This window comes from Diceros bicornis, chromosome 26 (genome assembly GCF_020826845.1).
Source record: "Diceros bicornis minor isolate mBicDic1 chromosome 26, mDicBic1.mat.cur, whole genome shotgun sequence".
NCBI classification, from domain to species: domain Eukaryota; kingdom Metazoa; phylum Chordata; class Mammalia; order Perissodactyla; family Rhinocerotidae; genus Diceros; species Diceros bicornis.
Window position 1 is genome coordinate 6443499 of NC_080765.1, and position 23820 is coordinate 6467318.

Consider the following 23820-nt stretch of genomic DNA (forward strand, 5'->3'; position numbering starts at 1 on the left):
CTGTGTCCTAAATACTTCACACACCACATCTGACTCCATCATCACTTGAGTTAGGTGCTATGTTATTTCTGTACTTTGCAGATGGGGACTCTGAGACACTAAGTACTACGGTATGAAGGTATTAAATAATTTGTTCAAGGTCGCACTTGTAAGTGTATGTAGTGTAGGAGGGTACCAGATCCCTTTCACTGGGCTGCACACCCCTCCCAAGTTGCTGGGAGTATTGCCTGTTACTAGCTCACAGCTGCCCCATTCTCTAGAGAATCACCCTTGGCCAAACTAAAGCCACTTCTCCTGGGAGTTTAAGCATTTGCCCAAAGCCACTGATTGGTCCAGACTGAGCCCTGGACTGAGCTGGGATTCAAAACCCAGGAGATCCAGCTTCAGAGCCCCCCATCTCTCAATCACTGTGTGGTGCTGCCTCCTGATATTAAAATAATACAAGTAAGACTAAGGTGAGAGAGTGGGAGAGCTGTGTGAGGCAAAAGGTGCCTTTATGGCTCTTCGCCCACCAACAATCAAAAACTTACAGAAGAGACAGTTCAAAGAACTGTTTTCCTGAATCACCTCAGAATAAATGCAGAGCTGATCTTTCATAACCCGTGTATTTCCTATGAAAGGGATATTGTCCTACATTTCCTCAACACAACCATCAAAGTCAGGAAGTTAACACTGCTACATGGCACATCTAACTCTCACACCCCATTGAATCCCCCCAGTTGTCCCAACAATGTCCTTTATAGCAGAAGAACCCAGCCCACATGTCATATTTAGATGTCACCTCTCTTTAGTCTCCTTCAGTCTGGAACACTTCCTCAGTGTTTGACTTTCATGACCTTGACACTTGAAGATTACAAACCAGTCATAGATGAGGTGTAGAGTATTCCTCAGTTTGAGTTTGTCTGACTATTGCAGGATTTCTTTCATGTTTTCTTCCTTGGCAGAACTATCTCAGAGGTCACACTGAGTTCTTCTCACTGCGTCCCATCAGGTGACACCCAATCAGTTCACCCTGTTCCTGGTGATGCTGTCTCTCATCATTTGATTAAGGGAGTGTCTGCCAGGTTTCTCCACTGTGAAGCTACTCTTTGCCAATACACTTAATGGGTATTTTGAGCATCAGCACTTTGAAACTGTGTAAACATCTTCATCAAATTGCTATTTAGCCATTTATATATATTTATATGTACTCGTGTTTTCCCTTTATACAGTAGCTCATAATCTCTTACCATCCTTCTTTATTATGATGCTCAAATTGTCTCTGCTTTGGTCAGTGGAAGCCCCTCAGGCTGGCTTCTGGGTCCTGTTGACAGGTAACCATCACTTTCATTCTCTTCCATTATAGCACAACAAGACATTTCAGGCTCATCTTGTACTTTCTCGGTCCCAGCCCTGAAATCAGAGTTCTCTAAGGACCCCTAGTTCCTCTAGCAAAAAATAGTATCTATAAGGCAAGATCTGGGCACGAGGTGTGTCATTGCTATTAGGGTGTCACTATTTCCAAGCATTATCAGTGGAGAGAAGTAGGGACAATATGTTTTTATATCTACGCAAACACACACACACACACACACACACACACACACACACACACACACCCCTACAGCTATCTATCTATAAACCATCTACTATATAGAAAGCATGAATTTACTCTAATACATTATGATCCGATCTCTGACTCTGCAGGGTTCATTCCAGGCTTCTCCCTTTCTGAATCAGTGACTCCTTTATCCAAAAATGGGAAACCTGGCTGCCATCATCCGCAATATATTAACTTATTTGATCAATCCCCCTTTATGCGGCCAATCCCCACTCCATCACTTTGCAGTCACAGATGCACTCCATACCCTGCATGGTTTCTCCACATCCTATTTAGGCTCTGGCTGTTTTCACCAGGTCACCCCTCTGCGTGGACCCCCTTCTAACCCTGCTTATCTCCCACACCCATGCCATGCTGCCCTTCCCTGTACATACCCTCCCCACCCTACTCTGCTCTGACTTGGAGCCACTGCGACTCCCATCTCTGCCCTTGACCCACAATGTGTGGCTGGTCACATTGCTGTGCCCTGCCTACTGGCTTTAGGACTAAATTATCCAGGAAGAGAAAAGGAGGGAAGGGGAGGAAAGGGCCAGAACGGAAAAGGAAGAACGTGTGCGGCTTCTGATACCAACTGAAACTGATGAAATATAGCAGCCTTTCTGCCCAATCAATTGACCAACCAATCACTTTTTATTTGACTTCATTGTGTTAAGACAGTTGGGAGTTGAGGATGGAGTACAAAGACATATAAGAAAACATGTTTCCTGCCTTTCAGAAACGTCAGGGGAGATGAGAAGAAAAGATTAAATCAAAACTAATAACGTAATAATAAGCGCCTCAGTTGAGTGTTACAAAAAATATGTGCTCCAGGGGCCAGCCCAGTGATGTAGCAGTTAAGTTCACACACTCCGCTTCAGCGGCCTGGGATTCGCAGGTTCAGATCCCGGGTGCCAACTTACATACTGCTTCTCAAGCCTTGCTGTGGTGGTGTCCCATATAAAGTAGAGGAAGATGGACAGGGATGTTAGCCCAGGGCCCATCCTGCTCAGCAAAAAGAGGAGGATTGGCAATGGAAGTTAGCTCAGGGCTAATCTTCCTCACAAAATAAATAAATAAACGTGCTCCAAAAAAGAGGGCATTAAACTATGAATGTATTTTCTAAGCAACAGGCAAAGTCACAGTGGGTTGACTCTCTATGTTAATGTATCAAATGAGTGTTCTCAAAAAGGCCCAGCCAACCAGTGATTGTGATGGCCAAAAACATTTACTCACTGGCTCTCACTGATTCAGGTCTCTAGATTCCCCCTAATGTGCACAAAGACATCAGATAATACTTTTGTAAAGAGACGTTTATTGACTTGCTCAGTATAATAATTCATAGAAGATTCAAAATGAACGTGTGATATAAATGTCACTACTACAATCAGCACAATAATTCTTATTTTCATTAAAGTGTGTTGATACAATTGTTGAGAAACTTTTACTCTTGACCAGTGCTCAGGAAGAGTAGATGGTACTAAATGGGTGTGGATAGAGATTGTCCTGTGAGAACCAGATAAGCTGAGTCTGCATATCTGGCACTTACTAGGCCTTTATATTGAACAACATATAATACTCTACACAGACACTGAGAAAGTCCTTAGGGAGAGTCAGGCTCCACTCACAGTCCCATCTCTGGACTCAACCTTTAGAACAATGGGGTTTTTTGGTTGAAGAAGTCCTTGCCTGCTTAGTTTCAGGGGGATCTGCAACAGTAAAACATGCATATGAGAACTGACTGATAAGCTCTGCCAACAACAGAAGCAAAGTAGATGAGATATGTTAAGGGCAATAATACTTGAAAAACATATAAACTACTTTTAACATCATATATCCTTGATTCTTTATACTTAGTCTGTACATTGTGTCAGACTGGACAGTAAAGGTTTCATCCACCCATTCGTTCAACAAAATATCTATGCAGCACCATTTTTGACCAAACCAGGGACAAAATCAGGTTGGCTTGTGCTCCCTTTTGATTTAAATTTTAAGTAAAAAGAATGAACTATTAAAATTTTTTAAAAATTCTTAAGGATTATGGCAAAATATTTTGAAAAGCCATATAGACTTAATTTTGTATATGTTGGAACTTGCAAGGTAATCCTGAGTGGGTATTACACATTTTAATTGTATGAGCCATCCTTGACTTCTAAAGAGCCCGATCACCTCTCCCGGTGGAAGCAATCCAGTTTCATGATGGTAAAAGGTCTTTATGAAGCCTTATGTCTGTTTTCTAACATCTCTTGGATCACAGGCATAGTGTAAATGGTGACCTTCTGACATACAGTGTTTTGACTGATAGTTTTAGCTCCATTCTCACCCAGTCACTCCTTCAGTGTAGGGAGACTAACAGCGGATTCACTTTTGGGACTCAGTTGAATGAATGGCAAGAAAATTGTCATGGAAGGTGAGAAGTGTCAGTCTGTGCATGACTGGGAGCTTGCAGGGAATGTCTGCCCATTCCAAGTGTGCCAGAGACCTGCTTTCTCTCAGGACTGAGTGCCCTGTTTGTACACACTTACAGACTGCCACACAATTGCCCTAAAGCAAAAAATAAGATGAAAACCATCTCTATTCTCCTCTCCCCTGAAGAAAGCCTACTTAAGGGGAGGAGCTGCATATTAAATGCAAGAATCCTAGAAATAATCCTTCTTATGAGGCCTTGTTTGATAAGAATAAATGGCAACCATTCCTGATGTTCATCAGAGGAGAGATTCCAGATCTTTCTATAAATATGAAACCTTGTTATTTTATAATTCAATGTAGCATATGTGTATTTTCCCTGAAGAAAGACACACACACACACAACATGCACATACACAAATGTCATTTAAGTTTTTATAGTTAAAATTGTTCAAAATTTGTATCTAAGATCTCTAAATCAACTCAAATCACTCTATAAGCATTCACTGGATGGCTGCAAGACACCAGCTAGAGTTAAAGACATTCTTAGATACAAAGAAAACATAGAACATGAAACTGGATGGTTTAATGATAAAGTGTTAACTTAGGTGGCCCAACCAATGATACCAGCCAGCAGAAACTGATAACAGAGCAGAGGAGAGAATGGGCTCTGGACTAGATGGAGAAGGCTCCATGGAGGGGCTTGGGTATCGGACTTGGACTTGAAGAATGAGAACAGAATGTGGAGGACACTAAGAAGAACATTCATAAAGTTATAACTAGGATGTAAATGGAGCCCAGCTTTACTGGAGCAGGGCTCCTGGAAGGCGAGGTCAAATAGCCCAGATGGCCCTAGACTGTGGGAGTCCTTCACATCTGGCACTAAAGCTTTAAATCAGTGATTCTCAACTTTGGCCACACATGAGATACCACAATGGTGCTTTTAAGCCCCACTCCCACGAATTATTATAGAATTTCTGAGGCGACCTATTCATCAAGATTTTTGAGCTCCCCATTGATTTCTTTATATAGACAGTGGTTAAGAACTGCTCTCACAAAGCTTCTGTAAATTCTGGTGGAAATGAGCATCCTTCAAAAGTCATGACATGGTAATCACTGTATTTCATGGTTGTGCACAACACTCTTCCTTACTTCCAGTGGACTTCAAATCAAATTTAAAACTTGTCTCAAGTTCAAAGAACTGCTCATATGCATGCCATGCTAATTGAGTTGACTCTAGATCACCTTTATAGTTGGATCTTTGTAACACCACAGACTTAGCAGTCCAGAGCCAAAGGGCCCTAAGCTCACTGGCCAATATTAAATGATTCTTTGAAGAGAACACATTCTTTCAAATACTGAGAGATAGACACCCCCAGTTAAAAAAAAAACTCCAAATAAGACATTATTTATGTAGAACATTAACTGTCTGACCTGTGTTTCTTTACAAGGTTGGAAGGAGAAGTTCTGCAGTATTCTGACGACAGCAAGTTTCATGTTTAGGATAGCAAACCTCATGCCAATGCAGTTGCGAGGTCCAGTTCCAAAAGGCAGGTATAAATAAGGATTTATGCTGTCCTTGTTCTTCTTACTGAACCTGGTTCCACAATAGTAGATGAAAACAAGTTAGTGAAACAAAAACCACAAGAGCTAGGAGGGTGACGCCAGCATCATAGTAGAGTGAGTTGTTCCCTTTGTCTCTCCCTTCAAAGTTACAACCAATCAGACATCCATTGATGAACAGAGGATTGTCAACACAGCACAAAAGGGTGCATAAGAGATCCATACACCTACACATCGGAAGGAGGGGGAATGGAACACCTGGAGGCAGTGGAACTAGCGTAGCAGCCACCTGGCCCTCCCTCAGTAACAGCAATCCAGGGTGTGGAGACTCACGCCAGTGCAAGTGCCTGCAAATAGTCACTGTGAGTGGAGAAGAAACAGCAGTTGCCATGGCTCACATGACTGCAAACAGTGCAGAAACAGCAGGCACCACAGCTCATGCAACTGCATGCAGAGCAGAAACAGGAGGCACAGTGGGAGCAGAGGAAGTGCACATTGCACCTTGCACAACTGTAAGCAGACGTGACAGGAGCAAAACTAATAAGCATCCCTTCAAGTCTCACAGGGGATTCAGCATGCATGCCCCGCCCCATGGCAGTGGCCATGTCTTTCCAACAGTAGGGATAGTATACAAGACACTGATTGACCTGGCTGGAGTGGGATACCTTGACCTGAGTTTTCAAAACACACCAGCCAGTGCCTGAGACCTGAGGCTGCGTGAACTAGCAGCAAAAACAACATCTCCTAGCTGAGCCTCTGCTCTCCCCCTGTGGTGTCAGGGTGGACCTGTGACCAGAAGCATCAGGAACCACAGCAGAGCCAGTGAAACATCCCCCACTGGTGGCAACCCCAATACCAGCTCCACCAGCTGCAGGAGAGCATACAAGTCCCCTGGACCCCGGACCCCTGGCAACAACAGCAACACCTGTGAACGCAGCACTGGTGGCACTGATGCAACCAGCACCAGCAGGCAACCCAGGAGCAGCAGTGCAGGTGGCGCACAGGTCAGCAGCGTCTGGACATACAGAGAACTCATGGAGAGCCAGTGAAGGAACACAAGACCCAGGTATGCCTGGAAGAAACAGATGTTCTTGCAGCCTGGAGACCTCGGTGGTGACACCTGAGGTGGCAGTGACATCACAAGCAGCAAGGCACCAACAACCTCAGAGGCAGAAACTACACAACGAGGGCACTGACAATGCCTCTAGTAGAGGCAGTGGAGGGAGGAAAGTGCAGGCTCTCAAATACAAGCAGAAGCAGCTCAGAACCCTAGTAACCAAAGTCTTACCCGAATAAGAAATGATGTTACCACCACAAATGCTCTGGCAGATGATCAATTCATCAAACACCATGAAGAACTACAGTAACATGGCACAACAGAAAGAGAATGACAACTCTTCAGAAACCAATCTTGAAGTCACAGAAGACTACCATCTAAGTGACAGAAATTCAAAACAGCTGTCATAACGAAACTAAATGACTTACAAGAAAACTCAGAAAGATAGCTCAATAAGCTCAGGAATAAAATTAATGAACAGAAGGAGTACTTCTCTAAAGAGACAGAAACTAAAAAAAAACAAACAAACAGAACTTCTGGAGTTAAAAAACACAATTAATGAAAAGAAAAATAAAGTAGAAATCATTAAAAATAGAGCAGACCATATGGAGGAGTGAATTAGTGAGTTCAAAGATAGAAACCGAGAAATGATTCAGGTGGAGGAGGAGAAAGAACAAAGATTTTTTTTAAACAATGAAGAAATTCTTCAAGAAATAGCGGACTCATTTAGGAACAATAACATAAGGATAACCAGTATCCCAGAAGGAAAGGTGGAAAGGAACAGAGATCTTATTCAAAGAAATAATAGCTGAGAACTTCTCAAACCTTGGAAAGGAACTGGACATGCAACTCATGAAGCTAATAGAACTCTTAATTGCATCAATCCAAAAAGACCTTCTCTGAAGCAAATAATATTGAAACTGTTAAAAGTCAATGATGAGGAATAAAAGCATTAAGGCAACAAGAGAGAAGAAAATAAAATACAAAGGAACTCCCACTAGGTTTTCAGCACCTTTCTCAGCAGAAACCCTATAGGCTAGGAGAGAGGGGAATAATATATTCAAAATACTGAAAGACAAAAACTATCAGCCAAGAATACTATATACAGCAAAATTATACTTCAGATATGATGAAGAATAAAAGTTTTCCCAGACAAACAAAAGCTTAGAGAGTTCATTGCACTAGACCAGCCTTGTAAGAAATGTTGAAAGGAGCCCTCCTACCTGAGAGACAAAGACAAAGGTTTACATAGCTTTGAGCACAGAGTTAAATAGAATCAGAAAATTAAAACTCTGTATCTGAATAGGTTGGCAAACACTTATTTATAACATAAAGGCTAAAGGGAAAGAAAGCATCAAAAATAATTGTAGCCATTTCAATTTGGTCACAAACTCACAACACAAAAAAGAATAATTAATCACAACAATAACCTAGAAGGGAAAGAGGAAAAGGACGGAACCTGCGTGGGCTAATGGAGATAAGAGGCTATCAGAAAAAGGACTGCCTAATCTGTTAGATCTTTTATGCAAACCTCATGATAACCACAAAAGAAAAAATCAGAGCAGGGTCAAAAATCATAAATGAAGAGAAAACTGAGAAAAACATCACAGAAAGCCACCAAAGTGAAATGGCAAACAGAAACACAAGGAAAAAGAAACAAAGGATATATAGAACAAGCAGAAAACAAAAGATAAAAGGGCAGTATGAAGCCCTCATATATCAATAATCACTCTAAATGTAAATGGATTGAATTCACCAATCGAAAGACACAGAGTGGCTGGATGGATTAAAAACCAAGACCCAGGAGGTTTCCGTGGAGACAGCGGAGCCTGTGGAAGGCGGCGGCCGTGGTGGCACCTGCCAGACGAGGCCGAGGCAGGGCATGGCGGCGCCAACGGCCCTGTGAGAGCGAAGTGGCCGCAGGGCCCACCATGCGCCGGTGGCCCTGACATGGGTGCCAGTGGCTCCAAAGCTCGGGGCCTGTGGCCCTTCGCCTCAGCGGCGGTGGGCGGTGGTCCGGAGGCTGCGGTCGCTGAGCAAGCTTTGATGCGGCCGCGAGGCCTAGTCGTGCCCCTCTTCGTATTCACGCACCGCGGCTCCATGTTCTATGACGAGGATGGGGATCTGGCTCACGAGTTCTATGAGGAGACAATCGTCACCAAGAACGGGCAGAAGCGGGCCAAGCTGAGGCGGGTGCATAAGAACTTGATTCCTCAGGGCATCGTGAAGCTGGATCCCCCCGCATCCACGTGGATTTCCCTGTGATCCTCTACGAGGTGTGAGCCTGGAGGGTGGCAGGCATGAGCACCTCCTGCCCCAGCAAGAAACCTCCAGGCTCAAGGTTTGGCTTCCAGTGAGGAACCTTGGCTGGGGCCACAACCCTGAATAAACTCCATTGGCCTGGAATCTTCAGCTGTGAGCGGGGCAGTCCTGCAATGTTGATTGGGTGTTGGTTTGCATGTGGACAAGAGGTGGCTGGTGGTTGGCAAGGGATAATGGTGAAGTTACCAGCCCACCTTCCCCAGCAGTCTCTACAAGGAGCATGGCAGGGCATATACTGGTCAGGAATGCCTGGTTCCTGTGCCCTTGCCTGGCCTGCTTTCTTCCAAGCTTGCCTAGGGCCCAGCCCTGGTAGGGGCTACAGCACTTTACAAGCAAGGTCTGCCTTCTTCCAGCCCTTGGGCTGTGGGAGCTGTACAGAAGTGGGAACTTCCTTTCCCTCACTTCCCTTACCCCTTCACTGGAGCATTTCAGCCGTTTGCTATCTCGATTCCTCCTGTGTTGGACAGAGGCTGGGGGCAGCACAAGCCTGATTCTTCCTGCCCATCTGTTCCCACCCCCAGATAGATGGACAGTTTGCTGGCTGTTAATAAGAGTAGGACTGGTGTGGAAGGCTTTTCCCTTCACCCAGGGCTGGGCTGATACTTTCCCACTGCAACTAGTTGTTGCCCTCCACCCCCACTGCCAGTTGAGAGGGCATAAGATGGGAATCAGGAAGGGCTATGGATGCCATGCCTAGGGGGAGTTGCCTCAACCCACCTACTCTGTCTAATCCCCTTTGCCTTTGCACCAGCCCCACCCCACACACACACCCCATTGGGAGGAGACCATCCACTACCATATGGTGAGGAAGAGCACCCTAGGGCTGGTGCCAGTAGCTCTGTGGAGCCCACCATCCCTTCCCCTACAGTATACCCATCCCTTCAGGATCAGTCAAGGGAAAGTACTGGCGACCCTGGGTAGGGACAGAAAGGAGAATAACCATCAGAGGAATACTTAAAATGTGAAAGTTTGTAAATAGTCTAGTTTATGATGTTGTTGGTGCAGAGTCTGATTTCTACATAGAAATGACTATGACTTTTTTTTTAATTCCTTACTGTGCAAGCTCTGTGCTTCAAGAGTGTGGGAAATGGCTTGGGGAGGGTGGCCCCCAATCTAGGAAGGCTGTTGTTGTGTTTTTTGTTGTTTCAATAAAATTATTTGTAGACCCTAAAAAAAAAAAAACCAAGACCCAACAATATGCTTTCTCCAGGAAACACATCTCAGATCTAAAGATAAACATCAGCTCAGAATGAAGAGATGGAAGATGATACACCAAGCAAATCACAACCAAAAAAAGTGGGTATATTCATACTTATATCAGACAAATAGACTCAAGGCTAAAAAAGATAACAAGAGACTAAGATGGGCATTATATAATGATAAATGGAACAAACCATTACAGGGATATAGCATTGATTAATATACATATGCCTAAGATAGGAACACCAAATTATATAAAGCAAGTTTTGACAGACCTAAAGAGAGATATTGACAGCAACACAATATTAGTAGGGGATTTTAATACCCCACTTACCTCAACAGATAGTTCATCCAAAGTCAAGAAGGAAACAGTGGTGTTAAATGAAACAGAAGACCAGATGGACTTCACAGATATATAAAGAACATTCCATCCCAAAACAGTGGATGGAATTTTCTTCTGAAGTGCACGGGGAACACTCTCAAAGATAGACCATACGTTGGGAAACAAATCAAGCCTCAGTAAATTTAAGAAGGTTGAAATTATAGCCAGCATCTTTATCAACCACACTGCTACGAACTGGAAATCAACTATAATAAAATAGATGGGAAAGCCACAAACATATGGAGACTAAACAACATGATACTGAACAACTATTGGATCAATGAAGAAATCAATAAATCCCTGGAGACAAATGAAAATGAAAACACAACATACCAAAAATTATGGGATGCAGTAAAAGCAGTATGAAGAGGGAAGTTTATAGCAACAGGCCTACTTGAAGAAACAAGAAAAATCTCAAATAAATAATCTTATGCTGTACCTAAAAGAACTGGAAAAAGAACAAATAATGCCCACAGTCAGCAAAAGGAAGGAAATAAAACAAATCAGACCATAAATAAGTGAAATAGAGAAGAAAAACAATAGAAATGTTCAATGAAACTAAGAGCTGGTTCTTTGGAAAGATAAACAAAATTGACAAAGCCTTATACAGACTCGCTAAGAAGAAAGAAAGAGGATGCAAATAAATAAAATCAGAAATGAAAGAGGAGAAATTACAACAGACGCCACAGAAATACAAAGGATTATAGAGGACACTATGAAAAGCTATACGCCTGTAATCAGATAACCTAGAAGAAATGGATAAATTCTTAGCATCACACAACCTTCCAAAATTGAATCAAGAAGAAATAGAGAATCTGAATAGACCAATCACAAGTAAAGAGATTGAAACAGTCATCAAACCCTCCCAAAAAACAAAAGTTTGGGACCAGATGGCTTCTCTGGTGAATTCTACCAACATTCAAAGTACATTTAATACCTATCCTCTCAAACTCTTCCCAAAAAAAAAAATTGAAGAGGACAGGATGCTTCCTAACACATTTTACAAGGCCAACATTACCCTGATACCAAAACCAGACAAGAACAACACAAAAAACAAAAATTAAAAGCCAATATCACTGATGAACATAGATGCAAGGATCCTCAACAAAATATTAGCAAATTGAATACAACAATACATTAAAAGGATCATACACCATGATCAAGTGGGATTTATTCCAGGGATGCAGGGATGATTCAACATCCACAAATCAATCAATGTGATAAACCACACTAACCAAATGAAGAATAAAAGTCACATGATCATCTCAATATATGCAGAGAAAGCATATGACAAGGTCCAACATCCATTTATGATTTTAAAAAACCTTGGTAAAACGGGTATAGAAGGAAATACCTCAGCATAATAAAGGTCATATATGACAAACCCACTTTATACTCAATGGTGAAAACCTGAAAGCTACTCCTCAGAGAACAGGAACAAGACAAGGAAACCCACTCTCACTATACTTCTTCAACATAGTACTGGAAGTTGTAGCCAGAGCAAGTAGGCAAGAAAAAGAAATAACAGGGATCCAAATTGGAAAGCAGGAAGTAAAACTCTCACTATTTGCAGATCACTTGATTCTACATTTAGAAAACCCTGAAGAATCCACCCAAAAACTATTAGGAATAATCAATGAATACAGCAAAGTCACAGAGTACAAAAGCAACATACAGAAATCAGTTGTGTTTCTATATACTAATAAGGAACTAGCAGAAAAACAAATCAAGAGTACATCCCCATGTATAATTGCACAAAAAGAATAAAATACCTAGGAATAAATTTAACCAAGGAGATGAAATACCTATACACTGAAAACTATAAGACATTATTGAAAAAAGCAAGTAAAATGCCTCCCATTATTTAAATCGTTATTTTCCCTTCTCTTTTCGTCCTCTCCCCACCCTTCTCTCACCCTCTCTGCCTCCTTCCCACTCTCCCTCTCCCAAACCTTCTCCTTATCCCTCTCCCTCTCCTTCTCTCTCTCTCTCTCTCTCTCTCACTCTCTCTCTCTCTCTGTCTCCCCGCCATGTAGAACAGCTTACATCAGATGATTTACATGGGCATATAATGCTACTCTACTATAGTATAATCACTGATTTCCTTCTCTATCTGTTCCATCAGCTATAAATTCCTTGCAGGTTACACTTATGCTTTATTCAATTTGATTCCTAAATATGTGATTACATGAAGAAAAATTGTGGATTTGGGAAAAGTGATAATGGCATTGTGGCTATGTACTTTTAAAGAGTCCTCATATTTTGGAGAACATTCTGGAATAGTTATACATGATATGCCTTAAAAAATATGGGAATCAGGAGAAGGGTAGCAGAGGTGTGAGGACGATGCAGCTGACATGGGCTGATGGTTATTGGACAGGTGGTGGACCCATATAGATACATTAAAACTATTCCATAGATTTGTGTCTATAGGATATGCTTGTATATATGTCAAAACACATATACTTGTGTATATATCAAAAATTCTTCATAATAGGCATTTTTTAACATTTGGATTTCTCACTGCCTGGCCCAGTCCCTGAGACACAGTAAGCACTTCCTCTCTGTTTGACGACTGAATGAACAAGAGAAGTACGGTGAGTGCTCTCTGGTTTTATGCGTGTGAAACTACAGAGGGGAACTGCTGAGCTTGGAGGAACCACAGAGGTCCTCTGGTCCAGAAAACAGAGCATTTGGTCAACTCTATCTTCTTCTTTCAACAAGTAATATGTGTAGATGCTATACCAGATTTAATGACGCTATGCCAACAAGACAAGGTCCCTGCCATCAGGGAGTTTACAGTCAGGAGTTAATAAAAGTCTAGATCTCAGCTGGTGCCCTAAAAAGTTCGTTCCAAATTGTGCTCACCAATACAATAAATGCGAAAGCGTCAGCTCCTTCCAGAGTTCAAGCTGTGCCCAAAGTCAGACCTTGGCTCTGAGTTCCCAGAAAAGCATGCTCAAGACCCCTCCCGGGAGAATGTCTCAGAGTCTAGACAGCAGAGGAATTCCCTTTGGAAGGGTCACCCAATACTGAGAGTGGAAGGGAGCTGGCACAGGACTGCAGCCACAGACAGCACGGGGGACCTGTGCTCATGTTTGTCCTCAATGAGGCTGCTTAAAACACCAGGATGAGGACCTCTCAGGTCGTCACCTCACTCTCACAGTAACACTACAGGAAACAGCAGCAATGTTTAAAAAAAACAGAATATGGGAATCTGGGTGGTAAATTAGGAGAGCTGAAGGGAACAGCATAGAAAACATAAAGGAAAAATGAGCCTATATTCCCAAAATCATGTATCAGTTCAGTAAATTATGGCAAATGCAGGCAATCACACAAAAATATATATACTATGCATATAAGTATACAGTAACATAGGATGTTGTTTATACTTTACTTATGAGTAAGCAGCTCAAAACCAAATAAAATATAATATCATTCCGATATTTTTTCTTTTTTTGCGGAGGAAGATTAGCACTGAGCTATCATCTGTGCCAATCTTCCTCCACTGTACATGTGGGTGGCCACCACAGCATGGCTGGTGAGTAGTGTAGGTTTGCGTCCAGGATGCAAACCCACGAACCCGGGCCACCAAAACAGAGCATGCCAAACTTAACCACTACATCATGAGACTGGCCCCCATTCTAATTTTTTAAAAGTGAAGTATGCATAGAAAAACATGCATAAGTATATATATCACATTGTTAATGAGGCCTATCTTAAATTATTCAGAATGTGGAAAGCTATAATTTTCCTTTTTCTAGTCTACAGTTTGTAAAATTTTGACAACAACAATGACCACTCTTGTAATAAGAAAAAAAAACTGTCAAAAATAAAGAGATGTACAAATAAATGATTGTATAATCAAACATTTGTCATCTATGCTAAGAGATGTCAAAATATGCTCTAATCTGCCAATATCAGGGTGGGTTTCCTTTCCCAGGGGTCTGCACCTTTCAGGACGGAACTCCTCCGGCTCTGGCCAGAACTCCGAGGCTCGGTGAAGAGCAAATGTGGGCACCATCACCACTGTCCCTTTGGGAATGAACACCCCATGGATTTCCACATCTTTCTTACAGACCCTCTGTAGTCTGACAGCAATTGGGAATAATCTGAGACTTTCATTCAACACCATGTCAAGATACTCCATCTGTACCAGAGCATCATAGGTGGGAGGTTCCTGGGAAGAAAGAAACAGGTTTTGATAAATTGATATTTGGGATCAACTTTTCACTCAGTCTCTGCAGTACTATTGAAATGTTAGGAGTATGAAAGAATAATTCATATTGATAAAGGACCTTAGCATTTATAGACATTTTAATATCTATCATGTCCTTTGACCTGCTCAGTGACCCATTGAGATGCATGGAGTAGCATGGACTCCCAGGACTATAGGAGACTGTTGGGAGAATCCTCTAAACAGGGTCTGAAATCCCTCACACTACCATGTAGTGGATTTTCTTTCTCATGTGAACAAATGTGACTAATAGACTATGACTCTTACTCTTAAGTGAAATATGCCAAAGTCACTGTTTCCTCTCAAAAGAGAGGCCACACATCAGTAACAAGGAAAGAGAATGCATAAAAGAGCAAATGCCCTATTCACACAAAGTTTTTTAATGGAAAAATCCTTCTTGATAACTCTTTAGTTTATATATATGTAATTTGGAGAGAAAAACTGTTTTAAAAAAATTAAAAATAACTTGGGGAGAAACTAGTTCCTTTCTAAACAAAATAGGAAAAAACAAAAGGTAAGATAGGATGCTACCTTGGCACTTTCAATTTCATTTCTCAAGAAAGTTATAAAAAGGATCGGAACCCCACTCTCAGCCTCACCCTTGGTTGCTGGAAGTCTCCTAGCGGCTGCTTCAGAATTGGACTGTAAGCTCTGAAGATCTAAACAAGCCACTCTAGCCACAGAGACCAGGTCTCTTCTCATTACAAAGAAATCCTGTTTTGGAAGAGATCTGAAAACTGTGTGGTCAATATGTGGCTATCACCTGGTATTACATTAAAGAGACAATATTGTAGAGGGTAAGAGTTTGGCTCTGGGGCCAGATACCCTGGTTCATAGCTGGGCTTCTTCATCACTAGTTATAACTAGTGTATGAAAGTATTTTATCTCTCTGTAGCTCAGTTTTCTGATATGTTCCATGGAGATGATTTGAGTAGACACTTCATAGGGCTGTTGGACAGAGACATTCACTACTTACCCAACATCCATGTCCTCTCACACATTTTACAACCCAATGAACTTAGGGGAAATCAGCTTTGGTGATGGGCTGTGAGCTGAGGTGATGTATGTCAGTTCGGGGACAAAACATTTGAAAAGCCAGTGAGAAACACTGGCTCTTTCTTCCGTAGCCAACAGGAAGGGCTCCTGTTCCAGACAATCAGCTAGAAGAAGATGGAGCCTCATAGGCTGTATCCCTAGCAAATATGTGGAGCAGAGACTCCCACTCTCATCCTCCACTACATCCACTTGGACATCTAAATGACAGTTAGAAGTGAACATTTGCTGTGTAAAGCCTCTGAAATTTGAGGGATAATCTGTTACTGAGGGTAAACCTAGCCTATCCTGACCGATACAGAATTTTATGAAGATTAATTCATTTATAAATAGAAAGCATTTAGAAGAGACACATTTAGTAATAAGCAACTATTAGCTACTCATGTTGTTATTGTCCTTGTAAATATTATTATAAAAAAGGGAGAACACAATGTTTAGCTAGTCTCTGCCTCAAACTGACCTTTTCATCATATTGCAAACAAAAGAATCCCAATACAGGTTTTACCAGGGAAAAGAGATAATCTCTAATTTGGGTACGCCCTAAAATGGATTCTTGCCTTATATCTGAAAGACCTAATGCTCAGAAAGGTCATAAGACTTGTCCAAAACCGCAGTCAAGACTCAGAGTCATGTCTTCCATTTCCTGTCCTATTTCCTGCTCTTCCCTGTACACCAACCTCTCCTAGTCTGTAAAGTTTACCATGAGTAGTAGACTGCACTAATGGTCCCAATTCTTCACCCTTTCCGGTGTCCATGCCCTTTGCCATCTAAACTTGTGTTGTCCTTCCGTTCTGACTCTGGGCTTGGCCAGGTGCCTTGCCTTGGACTAGTGGAATGTTGGGTAAGTGAGATGCAAGCACAGTTCTGAAAGACACCCGTATGATTGGGCTTCTTGCTCTTGCCCTCTGCCATTGCCCTAAGAAGGGCACACCCAGGCTGGTTTTCTGGAGCAAGAGAGACACGTGGAGCTGAGTAGCCTAGTCAGCTTAGCCAAGGCCAGCCTACATCAGCCAATAGCCAGACCAAAGCAAATCCAGCCAATATCAACAGAGATAACTACCCAGACACTTGAGCAATAAATGCTTATTGTTAGGTGCCATTGAGGTTCTGGGGTTTTCACCTGGCAATACTGTGGTAAAGGATAATAGGTACGTCAGGGCCAGCACTTTTTTCCGAGATCTCATATTTATGTGAGTAGCATACATTGCCTAGGTTTCTCCCTTTGTTTTTGTCTCTTTACATCCATCTTAAATAGAGTAGGTGAAAGAATTGATGTTTTTGCTTTTTGAAAAATTCTCATAAGTAGTATTAAGGAGACATTCTTGCTAATAATTCACCTTCTCCCTCTCACTCCAGGTATCAGCCACTCACCTTATTGGGAAAAGTCATATCAATCTCCTCCTGCAGCTTCTGCTGGACATCAGGGTGAGTGGCCAAAAGATACATAAGGAAGGAAAGAGAAGTGCTAGTGGTCTCATATCCAGCAACAATAAAGATAACAGATTGGGCCACAAGCTCCAGATCAGACAGAGCTAAAAGGAGAGGAAAGACATTTTAGGTGAAGCAGGTCAATGTAAAACATCACAATTTAGATGAAGAGAAATCCAAATGAAACTCCCAAAACCCGAGGGGAGAAAAATAGAATAGCAGTTCAAACTGAGAGTGGTTCGCACTCTGATGTGTATCTGAAAGAACAGAAAAAGCAAAAATTGTCTTAATTCAGTTTTTCCCGATGTGTATACTATTCCTGGACATCTCCTCCTGGTTATGCCACCGTCCCCACGAACATAGCTAGGTAGTTTAAGAGACAGAATTTCTGTCTAACATATACAGTGTTCAGCATGCCTCATGGAGAATCCTAAAAGTACCTTAGCTACAAGTAAAGTGGAATAGCATATCCCCAGGAATAACTTAAATTACTCTAGCTAAAATATAGCTTAAATTTTTTTAAGAGAGTTGCAATACTAAGGCTTAATTGTAGAGAAAATTAAAAGATATTTCCCCTGATATGTTTGAGGGAATTAAAGAGAATAATATTGGCCTACAGGTAAAACCTTGCTACTCAAATTGTGGTCCATGGACCAGTAGCATCTGGGACCTCATTTGAAATGCAAATCTCAACCCCTACTCTAGAACTATCGAATCAGAACCTGAACTATCAAAAGATGTGGGGTATTGTGTGCACAACCTAGCTTGATAAGCATGGATTGTGCCTTCAGAGGCATTAAGTAATGGAAGATCTGAGGCGCAAGACATCAAATGGAAGACCCCAGATATGTATGGAAACTACAGAGATAGACAAAAATGCTAGAAGAGTGGTGATTGACCCTAGTCTAATCAGTGGCATTAAAATAGTAGAAGAAAGAATAGCATTGACCAGCATGAAATGTAGAAAAATAAGATCCAGTGAGAATAACAGCAATGCTTATTCAATCATGGCCTGAATGTCATCTTCCTCAGCATATGTGTCCTTTCTTTGCCCTGCTTTACAGTCAGCAAATAGCCATTGTGTTTATAAGTTGGCCTCCATTTTGAATTTCTCCTGGAAGAAACTAAGCATAGTCCCACTCTAATCGATTTGCTTGGGACTAGATTAGGACTTTTAGAGTCCTTAATTAGAGCACTGAAATAAACATGGTTGGTATCTGCTCCAACCACATAATTCACAACTAAAACACTACAAAATGAGTGTAAGAAAGGTCTATAGAGTTCTTACATCCCAATGATGACTTCTGCTATGCTGTTGTGGGTAAATTAATATATCAAATGCTCCCCCAGGTCAGCATGAATCTCTTGATACTGAAAGTTTAGAGCTGTGATGTACAATATGGTAGCCACATGTGGATGCTTAAATTTAAATTTAAGTTACTTAAATTTAAATACATTATAAGACTCAGGTTTTCAGTGGCACTGGCCACATATCAAGTGTTCAATAGCCACATGTGTCTAGTGCTTACTGCATTGAACAGGGCAGATACAGAAAACTTCATCACAGAAAGTTGTACCGGACCATACAGTTATAGATAGATAGATAGATAGATAGATAGATAGATAGATAGATAGAAGTAGATATAGATAAAATTATAGTGGTGTGATACATTCATATCATCTGTGCTCTCGAGGACCAACTGCTAAACATTTGGGAATTCTCTGAGATGGTGTCAAACCATTGGTAGCTTGAAATTAACCATATGGGAGTACTCATATCATGGAAATAAACTCTAAATCAGAGCCGTTTTTAGAGAGAGTGAAACAGAGCATGTTTACATCACTGGTTATGCGTAGATACAGAAATATTTACATATATCACTTCTGTGTAAGTATATTTGATGTTCTTAGCTTTGTCCTCTGAGAGGATCTAGAAGCAAAGAAACCCTACTAGCAATGAGCACTCCTACATCCCAGATTTTGTTTTCTAAATACTATTTCTCAATAAAAGGAACCAGAGCTCCTTGGAGAAATGGTGGATTCCAGGGTTCGTCAAGGGAAATAGAAGAGAAATCTAGAAAGTCTTCCATCAGAAAGCAAGGAAGTGCTCAGAAAATAGTATGTGAAAAGACACAGGATAATCTGCATACTCCAATGGTGGATATATATCATTATACATTTGTCAAAACCTGTAGAAAGTACACCAGGACTAAAGTAAACTATGGACATGGGGTGATAATGTGCCAAGGGAGGCTCATTGATTGTGACAAATGTACCCCTCTGGTAGGGATTTCTATAGTGGACGAGACTGTGTATAGTTAGGGAAAGGGGTATATGGAAAATCTCTGTATCTTACACTCAATATTCCTGTGAATCTAAAGCTGCTCTAAATAAGTCTACTGAAAAAATAAAATTAAAAAAGGAAGAAGAAAAATCAAAGGACACAGGAGCTCCCTTGAAAGGGTTTCCAGTGGCCAAATCTGAGAGAATTTGAGCATCAAAATAAAAAATGATATGAGAGGAAATTAGTAATATATGAGATCATACTAATATAAATATGTAAACAAATATATTAATGAGATAATGGAGTGCTCTCCTTACAATGGAACATCAACTGATAAATGTTGAAGAAATGATGGAACTGGAAAGCCATCATTTTGCAACCATCATAGGAATAGTGGTTTCGATCTAAAACCATCAATGGATGACAAAACTAGTAGGTGAAATTTGAACAGGTATAGAATGTTTACCCAATCTCAAAGGCTTCCCTCAGAGGTTACATATTAATACAAAGGAAAAAATAAAACTTTACAGTAGATTAAGCTAGTGGACACAACTGTAAACAATTCTCCACATTAAGGTCACTAACAATGGGGCAATGTGCCCCCGTGATGAAGCCTTGATGCAAGTTGCCAGGTTGAGGCTCTGATTCAGCGGGTCTGGATGAGGTCTGAACACTGACGTGAAAACAAGCTCCCCAGAGGTTCTGATGTAGGTGATCCACAGACCACTGACTGACTTTGGGGCATGAAACACTTGTTCATGGTTGCTCTTCAAGATTTGAAAAAAATTATGCCTGTACCTTTCCAGAAAGTGCCTCTGGCTACCACTTATTTAGGAACATGTGTCTTTCTTCCATTTGTCTTAAATTCTCATCTGTCTGGAAAAACTTTTTGCAGGTTTTCAGAAGCTTCCTCTCCCTCTGAGCTTCCCCATAGTGGCCCTCTGACACACTCCTTGGTTACCTTTATGTGTGTCCAGTTCTTTGGAATTCTGGGAGTTAATCATCAGCTGAAGAAAATCCACTCGCTGCTGGAAGGAGAGCGATACATTTCAATGATAGACACTTACTTGTGAAGTCAGAAATAAACGATGAGTGCGGTACTTAACCTCTTTCTTGAGATTATGGCCCCTTTAAGTCCAGAAGTCTGACTAGTGTTGCCTGCATCATCAGTGAACAGAAACATCCAGCTACAAATCTTGAAGAGCAAGATGTTTCCCTAAGAGAAATCCAGCCATCATGTCCAACTGTTTTTCTGTTCTCACTCTGTCTGATCTTGGGCTTCTCTGGCTTTTGAACACAGCTTCTTGGCCAAAGAGTTGTCTGCCTCCTCTCCTGTCATGAGGAAGTTCCTGACTTCAATCTCTTTTTTCCTTCATCCTTAATTTTTAATGAATGGCCACATAAATTAATCCCCTGACATTTGCAGAGTTCATCAGCAGCTTTTCTCTGAACATCTTCAAATGCCCCACACTCCCAGAACTATACACAATCTTCAAGAACTTACTGGGAGCACTCAGCCCTGTCCCCCCGACTACAGACATCCTTGTGCTGGTCTCCAGACTTCATGAAGGCAATGCTGTGTTAGCCAGCTTGCAGCCTCAATGCCAAAGAAGACTCTTGCCCACTCCACACTATGAGATGGCACCGATTTAACACAGACTATACTCTACAGGAAGCCTAATGGGGGCTTCCACTGGGGCTCGTGTAAAATAAGAGGCTTGGAATTGAAATGATTCTTTGCCACTCTAAGATCTGGGGAAATTAAAATACCAGTAAAATAATTTTTAAATAGAAATGTTTATCCTTTGACAATTGATTGAAGGGAAGTGGTCAAGTTTTACCTCAATGATATGCATGCAGTGACATAGTAATTGTCATGCCTATTATTAATTTTAAACATGGCCCTCTGACTCATTTTCTTATTTCCCTCCCCCAATTCAACCTTCTTCATTTTCCCCAAAATGTTAGAAGTCTCCTGCTCTAAACCCTGGAGATCTCAACCACCTGAAAAAAACTACAGTGAAGTGCACAAACCATATGTATACAGCTCAATAAATTATGAAAGGCGAACACCCACATGTAATCACCACCAGATTTTACCTTTTCTTTATCTTTGAGGCGACTTTCTTTCATCTTTTTTACAGATTTTACAAAAAAATCCATACGACTTTTTGGAAACAGAGAGATATTTAATACTTCAAAAACTGGGTGAAGAAATGGAAAGAGTACTGTAGGGAAAAAGAAAAAAGAAAGCATAATGAAAATGCAAAATTTACCTGGAGCAACTATAATTTCCTCTACCAGTCAGAAGGGTAAATGACAACAAGCTTCTCAACAATTACCTTTTCTCAGACTTCCAAGCCAATGGCTGAGCAATTGTAAGTCCACACATAGGCACCATCACTACAGCAATGAGGTCAGTGGCCCTCTGCATCTTTGGAGTGACCAAAGGAAAGGATTGCATTCCTTGACCTCTTAGTCTTTTATCCATTGGACTAGAGTCTCTTTGGATAAACCTGATCATAGTGCGCTACTTTAATTAATTGTGCAGTTCGAGAAATACAACTCCAGATAGAAATAATACAAGTCTTTTAACCGCAATGAAATGAAATCAGAAATCAGTAACAGAAAGAAAATTGGGAAACTCACAAATATGTGGCGATGAAACAATACACTCCTAAATAACCAATAGGTCAAAGAAGAAATTAAAACAGTGATAAAAATTACTTGGAAATAAGTAAAAACGAAGGCACTATGTACCAAGACTTATCTGATGTAGCAAAAGAAGTGTTCAGAGAGAAATTTATGGCTACAAATTTCTACGTTTAAAAGGAACAAAGATCTCAAACCAATAACCTAACTTCCCAGCTTAATGTACTGAAAAATTAAGAGCAAACAAAACCTAAAGCAAGTATAAGGAAATAATAAAGACAAGAGCAGAAACTAATGAAATACAGAATTAAAAAAAATAGAGAAAATCACTGAAACCAAAAGCTGATTCTTTGCAAAGACCTTTAGCCAGATTGACCATGAAAAAAGGAGAGACTCAAGTTACAAGCGTCAGAAATGAAAGAGGGGACACTATTACTGACATTAAAAGAATAAAAAGAGGGGTGCCAGCCTCGTGGGTTGGTGGTTAAGTTCAGTGCACTCCACTTCAGCAGCCTGGGTTCGTGGCTTCAGATCCTAGGCATGGACCTATACCACTCGTCAGCCATGCTGTGGCTGTGAACCACATATAAAATGGAGGAAGAATAGGACAGATGTTAGCTCAGGACTAATCTTTCTCAAGCAAAAAATAAAAGAGGAAGATTGTCGACAGATGTTAGCTGAGGTCTAATCTTACTCAGCAAAAAAATAAAAAATAAAAAGAACTATAAAGGAATACTATGAACAATTGTACGCCAAAAATTTCACTAACTTAGATGAAATAAGCAATTTCCTAGAAAGACACAAACTACAGGAACTGACTCAAAAAGAAATACAATCCCTGGTGGTCGCCACATGGGAATGGGGCAGAGGGAAGGCAAAAGGGGTAACGAGGCACATGTACATGCTGACGGATGGCAACTAGACTTTTCGTGGTGAGAACAATGCAGTCTATACAGAAGTCAAAATATAAGGATGTACACTTGAAAGTTATATAATATTATAAACAGTGTGACCTCAATTAAAGAAAAGACAATCTTAATAAACCTATAACAAGTAAAAAGATTGAGTTAGCAATCAAGATCCTACCCACAAAGGAAAGTTCTGATCCAAATGGTTTAATGGGGAATTCTACCAAATATTTAAAAAAGAATTAACACCAATTTTTCACAAGCTCTTCCATAAAATAGAAGAGGAGGGAACATTTCCAAACTCATTCTACAAGGACAGTATCACCCTGATACTAAAACCAGACAAAGAAATCACAGGAAAAAAACAAAAAACAAAAAACTAGAGACCAACATATCTTATCAACATGGCTGCACAAATCCTCAACAAAATAATAGCAAACTTAATCCAGCAACATATGAAAACAAGTATACACTATAACCAATGGAGTTTATTCCAGGAATGCAAGGTTGTGTAATACACCGTATCAATAGAATAAAAAACAAAAACCACGTGATCATCACAACAGATGCAGAAAAAGCATTTCACAAAATCTGACACCCTTTAATGTTAAAAACACTCAACCAACTAGGAGTAGAAGGGAATTTCCTTAACGTGATAAAGGACAGCTACAAAAAAGCATAGCTTACACCATACTTAATAGCAAAAGACTGGATGCTCTCCCTTAAGGTTAAGAGGAAGTCAAGGATGCCTC

At 40.9% G+C, this 23820-nt stretch overlaps 2 protein-coding genes across 2 annotated transcripts in view; one reads left to right on the forward strand and one right to left on the reverse strand.

Annotated features, from left to right (window-relative positions):
• Nucleotides 1–3189: 3189 nt before the first annotated feature.
• The window catches only part of LOC131422199 (cytochrome P450 3A12-like), a 36394-nt gene continuing 15763 nt past the window's right edge, over nucleotides 3190–23820 (reverse strand). The window contains exons 8-13 of the mRNA XM_058569207.1: nucleotides 21609–21736; nucleotides 20470–20536; nucleotides 17168–17328; nucleotides 14460–14686; nucleotides 5417–5579; nucleotides 3190–3285 (exon numbers count right to left, since the gene is read on the reverse strand). Of these exons, the coding sequence (XP_058425190.1) occupies nucleotides 3190–3285; nucleotides 5417–5579; nucleotides 14460–14686; nucleotides 17168–17328; nucleotides 20470–20536; nucleotides 21609–21736 (842 nt within the window). The remainder of the gene's footprint in view (nucleotides 3286–5416; nucleotides 5580–14459; nucleotides 14687–17167; nucleotides 17329–20469; nucleotides 20537–21608; nucleotides 21737–23820) is intronic.
• On the forward strand, nucleotides 8553–9336 carry LOC131422201 (tumor suppressor candidate 2-like). Its single transcript, XM_058569209.1, has one exon. The coding sequence runs from the start codon at nucleotides 8553–8555 to the stop codon at nucleotides 8865–8867; it is 315 nt and encodes a 104-aa protein (XP_058425192.1). The 3' UTR covers nucleotides 8868–9336.

Bases quoted from the DNA above. Each gene is read 5' to 3' on its own strand.
- LOC131422201 (XM_058569209.1), top strand. From the start codon at position 8,553: ATGGGTGCCAGTGGCTCCAAAGCTCGGGGCCTGTGGCCCTTCGCCTCA.